This window comes from Salvelinus namaycush, chromosome 6, assembly GCF_016432855.1.
Source record: "Salvelinus namaycush isolate Seneca chromosome 6, SaNama_1.0, whole genome shotgun sequence".
Lineage (NCBI taxonomy): Eukaryota > Metazoa > Chordata > Actinopteri > Salmoniformes > Salmonidae > Salvelinus > Salvelinus namaycush.
In genome coordinates, this window is record NC_052312.1 from 10612683 (window position 1) to 10619790 (window position 7108).

Here is a 7108-nt window from a genome sequence, read left to right on the forward strand (position 1 = left end):
TTCGTGATTAGTACAAATGTAAATGATTTGTTACCATTGAGAAATAAAGTTTAAACATTTTAATAGGGCTAAATAATTATATACCGGTGTATTTATTTGTGTGATTTATTTGGGTCAGGAAGTTATCATAATCCATATGATCATATTTTATCTATTTCTTACCACTAGAAATATCATTTGAATTCCATTCTCCTACATACCACAAGAAGGCGACCATGTCACACGAAGAGAAACGCGCAAGAAAATAATCTGGGACAAATTGTTCGCTGCAGGCCTACGTAGATTATCCGAACACGTTTCCTGCTAAAGTAGAAAGGATCAAATGGTTTTTGAAAAGAAGTCTTCGGGTGAGTTGAACTCTTTTTTCTTAGTGAAATGGTTGCTTCTGATTATAATAACTATATCGAGTACATAACTTGAGTTCACAAGTCAATAATACAACAACAATTGAATTAACAAACAACCGTTCGTTTGTCACTTGAGCTTGCTAACTGGCTAACCTGGTGGTGTTGTGTCCAGATCGTACAAAGGCGCTATCATCACAAAAAATACCGGTTGTGAGCACGTTTGACATACTATACTGAAACATATAACTAGAGCATCTCATATTAACCTAGAAAGCAGGCGAAAAAGTTATTCAATTGCAATGAGAGGAAGTACATGACAACAGAAAGTAATTTTCAGTACTTTTCCAACAGCAAGGTTAGCTAATACATCATCGTCTAGTCCGACCGTTACTAGTTTTTCTAGCCCGGCTATAGCTGTTCCAGCTGTGTGATAGTCGTTGATATGTAGCTAGTGTAAACCTAGCCAGCAGATCTGACCCACTTGCTTACAGCTGCACTAGGGTCGGAAAGACGTGTAGCTTAAACAGGGATGAAAGTAGATTTAATTTCTTCGCTATACAGTACCTCCTAAACCAAAAACATGTATGGGCCGAATCATAGAATTACATATAGAATCCCTATTAATTCAATAGGATCTCTGTGGGACTAGTTGTAAAGATTTGAGATTTTAACTTAAAAAATGTATTACTTTTTAATGTGGCCAACAGAACCAGTCATGATGTTTTATCTGATTGTCAAACAATTACTTCAAATGGGTATTTTACTAGGCTACCTGCGCACTTTAATCCACTCAAAAATTATCCAGCCTCCAAACCACTTTGAATGGAATGAGAGATTGGCTGCAGTGGCTAATGTTAGCTAGGATGAGAACGAAACATGGCAGTTTACTTAACTAGCAGTCGTACAATTATCTCGGTATAACAGTTGGGATAATGGAACAATTCGGAGTACAATGCATTTCTCATCCATGGATTGAGGAACGTTTTCCGAGCCATATCTCGCGCTGGCTCCGCTGCGTCTTAATCTACACAGGAAACCTGTCCAACCCTATTGCAGCTTTAAGAAAGGTCGGGTCTGAGTAAAGCATAGCAGGCACATATTCAACTAACCTGTACTTGGCGATACTTTCTTCGTTTTCGATTCCGAAGAAAAGTGTATCTTATAAATGCCTGTGTCCAGCTCTTTTCTAAGCGACACGACCATGTGTAGAAGTAGATGACAGCGCGTCACACAGTGGACCAAAATATGTAAATACATGCAAGCTGGAATTTCTCACTCGATACAAAACATGGATTTGTTTATATTTTTGAATATTCTCTACTCATTCAAGGGTTTTTCTTTATTTGTACTATTGTCTACATTGTAGAATAATAGGGAAGACATCAAAACTATGAAATAACACATCTGTAATCATGTAGTAACCAAAAAAATGTTAAATCAAAATATATTTATTTTTGACATTCTTCAAAGTAGCCACCCTTTGCCTTGATGAAAGCTTTGCTCGCTCTTGGCATTCTCTCAACCAGCTTCACCTGGAATGCTTTTCCAACAGTTCCCACACATGCTGAGCACTTGTTGGGAGCCTTTAAAACATGAGCCCAATGTAGACTCGAATGACTTAATCCATATGACTACAGGTATTGGATATTTTAATAAAAACATCTCTCTCACTACCCCTACTCCCTCTATCTCTCCCAGCCCGTGTAGCGGAGGCAGGACAGAGGCGTGTGTTGGACGATGCAACACGCCAGCGGAGGTTAAATCGCCAGCTGGATGCTCTAGAGAAGGACAACTTCCAGGATGACCCTCTCTCCTCCCTGCCTCCCTCTGGTCCTACCGCCCGCCTGCCCGCCTTTAGCGAAGGAGAGGAACCGGGTGTGTGTGTGAGGGAACACCTTTTAGACCTGCCCAGCGCTATTGTTTGGTGGAGAGCTCTATATTAATTTGTTCACGTGTACTTCTGCCTCCCTTCTCTTTGATCTCTTCATCCTCCTCTCTCTTTCTCTCCCTCTTCTCCTGCCTCTCTTCCGCCTTCCCTCTTTCTTTCTGTCTCTAGGTAAGAAGAAGAGGAAAACTAGAGGTGATCACTTCAAACAGAGATTTCGCAAAAACTTCCAGACTCTACTAGAAGAAGAGGTAGGTAATAGAATGAGAACACCTCTGACCTCTAACCCCACAAGTAGTCCGCCATTTAGAGAAGTGGGTGTCATTTGGAACACACCAGCATCATGTGCAGAGGGGTGCATCCTGACAGAACTTTCAGATAGAAATAGATTATGATGGTATGTATCAGGGTTGGTGTCAATTCCATTTTAATTCCAGTCAATTCAGGAAGTACACTGAAATTCCAATGCTTTTCAGTAAGGGAAATGTTGAATTGGAATTTTGTTTACTTTCTGAATTGAAACGGAATTGACGCTAACCCTCGTATGTATGGTCCTCTGTAGCTCAGTTGGTAGAACATGATGCTTGTAACTGGTTCAAGTCCCGGGATCACCCAAGTGATAAAAATGTATGCACGCGTGACTGTAAAGTGCTTTGGATAAAAGTGTCTGCTAAATGCCATGTAGCACATTTCTCTCACGTCAGCTCTATGACGTCAGCTCTATAGAGTAGAGGTCGACCGATTATTCTACACTGATACCGATACCGATTATTGGAGGACCAAAAAAAGCTGATGCCGATCAATCGGCCGATTTTAAAAATAATAATAAATAATAATTTAAAAAAATTATTATTATATTTATTTATTTGTAATAATGACCATTACAACAATACTGAATGAACACTTTTATTTTAACTTAATATAATACATCAATCAAATCAATTTAGCCTCAAATAAATAATGAAACATGTTTAAATAATGAAAAAACAAAGTGTTGGAGAAGAAAGTAAAAGTGCAATATGTGCCATGTAAAAAAGCTAACGTTCAAGCTCCTTGCTCAGAACATGAGAACATATGAAAGCTGGGGGTTCCTTTTAACATGAGTCCTCAATATTCCCAGATAAGAAGTTTTAGGTTGAGGTTATTATTGGAATTATAGGACTATTTCTCTCTATACCATTTGTATTTCATATACCTTTGACTATTGGATGTTCTTATAGGCACTTTAGTATTGCCAGTGTAACAGTATAGCTTCTGTCCCTCTCCTCGCCCCTACCTGGGCTCGAACCAGGAACACATCGACAACAGCCACCCTCGAAGCAGCGTTACCCATTGCTCCACAAAAGCCACGGCCCTTGCAGAGCAAGGGGAACAACTACTCCAAGTCTCAGAGCGAGAGACGTTTGAAACGCTATTAGCGCGCACCCCGCTAACTAGCTAGCCATTTCACATCGGTTACACCAGCGTAATCTCGGGAGTTGATAGCCTTGAAGTCATAAACAGCGTAATGCTTGAAGCATTGCGAAGAGCTGCTGGCAAACGCACGAAAGTGCTGTTTGAATGAATGCTTACGAGCCTGCTGCTGCCTACCACCGCTCAGTCAGACTGCTCTATTAAATATCAAATCATAGATTTAATTATAACATAATAACACACAGAAATACGAGCCTTAGGTCATTAATATGGTCAAATCCGGAATCCTATCATTTCGAAAATAAAACGTTTATTCTTTCAATGAAATACGGAACCGTTCCGTATTCTAACAGGTGGCATCCATAAGTCTAAATATTCCTGTTACATTGCACAACCTTCAATGTTATGTCATAATTACGTAAAATTCTGGCAAGTGAGTTCGCAACGAGCCAGGCGGCCCAAACTGTTGCATATACCCTGACTCTGCGTGCAATGAACGCAAGAGAAGTGACACAATTTCCCTAGTTAAAAGAAATTCATGTTAGCAGGCAATATTAACTAAATATGCAGGTTTAAAAATATATACTTGTGTATTGATTTTAAGAAAGGCGTTGATGTTTATGGTTAGGTACACATTGGTGCAACGACAGTGCTTTTTTCGCTTGTTAAATCACCTGTTTGGCGAAGTAGGCTGTGATTCAATGATAAATTAACAGGTACCACATTGATTATATGCAACGCAGGACAAGCTAGATAAACTAGTAATATCATCAACCATGTGTAGTTAACTAGTGATTATGTTAGTTTTTTATAAGATACGTTTAATGCTAGCTAGCACCTTACCGTGGCTCCTTGCTGCACTCGCATAACAGGTAGTCAGCCTGCCACGCAGTCTCCTTGTGGGGTGCAATGTAATCAGCCATGATCGGTGTCCAAAAATGCTGATTACCGATTGTTATGAAAACTTGAAATCGGCCCTAATTAATCGGCCATTCCGATTTAATTGGTCTACCTCTACTATGGAGACTTCTGAACGTGACCCTGGGTGCGTACCAATAATATCACCTTTCTCCTGAAGTGTGAACTCATTCACTAAATTCAAAAAAGTAAACTTAAGCCTTGTCTGATCCAGAACGCCCCAAAGTAAACCCATTCACTACTACCCACGAATCTAAAAGCATTGGATTGGTGGAGGAATTGGCTAGTGGGAGCTTCCACCATATTTCTTATATTAATAATTTCCTTTGAAATCATTAATTGAGATCTTCCCATAGACTGGTTGGTTGTTTAGCAACAAAACCAATGCATGCAAAATAGAAGGGTTGGCTTAGATTGTTGACAACATGTAAGCTATATTTTGTCTCCAATGTTTATTGAAAACATACATTTGCACAATGAGCTCTTGTATCCTCTCCAATACATCCTTAGAGTTGTTGGTTGGTTAGCTAGCTAACGAATTTTAGCCATATTAGCATTGATATGAAATCAGTCAGAACACCACAAGAACAAGATAAAACGAGCTGAAACTATCCTACTTACGATTCCCCACATGGCAGTTTCTTGTCATTTTTGCTAGCAATCTGGCCATCCAGAATCACAACAATACGCTGATTTCTGCACCAAGGAAGCGCTTTGTTCACTAACCCATCTATAGCCCCCGTCTTTGCTGAGAGGCTAACCCTGTCCTTGCTGTGTTGTGATTGGCAGAATGTGTCTGAGAGGGAGGCGCCTAACTACCTGTCAGCTGCAGCCCCTCCCTCCTCGCTCCCCCCTCGTCTGTTCTGCTCCGTCTGTGGATTTCCTTCCTCCTACACCTGTTGCTCCTGTGGGGGGCGCTACTGTTCCACGCGCTGTCTTATCACGCACAGAGAGACCAGGTAACTCACACTACACTAAGCTAGAGCTGGGACCATAAACTGAAAGTGATCGACACCAACCATACCGATCACTTATCACAGGCATTTTGTTTATGTTGTTCATTACGATAAGTAGCCTATACTAAAGAAATGTGACGTTTGAAATGAAATGCGTTTGCTAATATGGGTGATTGTTAATGGGACAAAAACCAATAGTAGTAGTTTGAAGGGTAATACAATAAAAACTGTGGTGCACATTGTTATTAACTTATTGTTCGATTTATTGTTATCGCATCAATTAGGCAATTTATCGCGATAATTTTTGTCCATATCGCCCAGCTCTAACACACACACACACACACACACACACACACACACACACACTGTTTCATACGCTGTCGACACACAGAGGCTACGTAACATGAATACAACACACACACATTACACCCCCCCCCCCCCCCCCCACACACAATACCATACACACAGGATTGTATATTAACCCTACTACCCTTAGCCTCACATCTCTTCTCTCTCTCTCTTTCAGGTGTCTGAAGATGACTCTGTAGCAGCTGATCTGACTATACCTGGGCATGCTCACAAAATGTGGATGGTAAATTCGTCTACCTGTAGCTGTATAGAATGTTACAACACAGGAACGGCGCTACGGATAATGACCGTGTACCAGAGATGCTATGGAGAGAACACTACCAGAGAAGTAATAGGGAACGCTACTAGAAAGTTACAAACATGCACACAGTGGCTCAGCACTCTGCGGTGTGACGTCAGTGTTGTGGAGTAGGGTCTAAAGCAGTAGTGGTGCGTGGGTAAAATCACTGGGGAAGCCAGAAAAAAAGTCATATTACAACCTATGTGTTGTGATAATTGCATTGTTTGCTCTATAACTTGTTAATTCATATTACTTCACGAATAGGTCTATCACTCTGTCATACAGTACACACTTTTATTTTTTTGTTGTCCTAGGTTACCTGGCTAAAATGCTTGCTCGCTAGCTTAACTTCCATTCATGGGAAACGTTAGCTAATTATCATTAGCCTTCTACATCTAGCTACATATTGAACTTCCATCCTCTCAGGCCAGGGGCACAACAATGTATGAGTTTATGGTTGGATCAGAATCGCCGTTATAATCATTGGCCGGTACGGAGAATTAAGTAGAACCACAAGTTCAAATCCCTATCTCCATCCATGGCTAATTTAAGAAAGGGGCAACTTTAGCTAGCTAGTCACCGGAGGACAACAACACAACGAGATGCAACAATTCAATTTGTTTCTGTCAATGACGTAGGCTTTCAATGCGTTTTGATAGGAGTGATGCCAAAATCCAAGCTGGCTTTCCTTGACCCTTTTTTTTTTTGGCAGACCAGGACCCTTCACAGTTGAGCTTGTTCAATTTAGCTCAACGTTGACTGGCTAATTGTTTATACTTTTTTTTTATCAAGAGGCCAGATGCTCGCTGGCTTCCCTTGCATTCTGTTCAATGCTACGGACTGCAACAATGGACCAGACAGCATCAGATAGATGGCCTACACGTGTAGAGACAGAGGGGCGCTGTTTCGCTCGCCCGGAAGCTTTCTCCAGTGAGATACA

At 40.8% G+C, this 7108-nt stretch overlaps 1 protein-coding gene across 1 annotated transcript; it reads left to right on the forward strand.

The window, feature by feature from the left end:
* Positions 1–269: 269 nt before the first annotated feature.
* On the forward strand, positions 270–6529 carry LOC120049231 (zinc finger HIT domain-containing protein 1-like). The gene is made up of 5 exons (XM_038995467.1): positions 270–347; positions 2046–2222; positions 2404–2483; positions 5353–5522; positions 6046–6529. The coding sequence occupies exons 1-5, from the start codon at positions 323–325 to the stop codon at positions 6065–6067; spliced, it is 474 nt and encodes a 157-aa protein (XP_038851395.1). The 5' UTR covers positions 270–322; the 3' UTR covers positions 6068–6529.
* The last annotated feature ends 579 nt before the right edge of the window (positions 6530–7108 follow it).

Bases quoted from the DNA above. Each gene is read 5' to 3' on its own strand.
- LOC120049231 (XM_038995467.1), top strand. From the start codon at position 323: ATGGTTTTTGAAAAGAAGTCTTCGG. The intron at 2,223-2,403 runs GTGTGTGTGTGA...TTCTGTCTCTAG, and splicing joins TAGCGAAGGAGAGGAACCGG to GTAAGAAGAAGAGGAAAACT. The intron at 2,484-5,352 runs GTAGGTAATAGA...TGTGATTGGCAG, and splicing joins AGACTCTACTAGAAGAAGAG to AATGTGTCTGAGAGGGAGGC.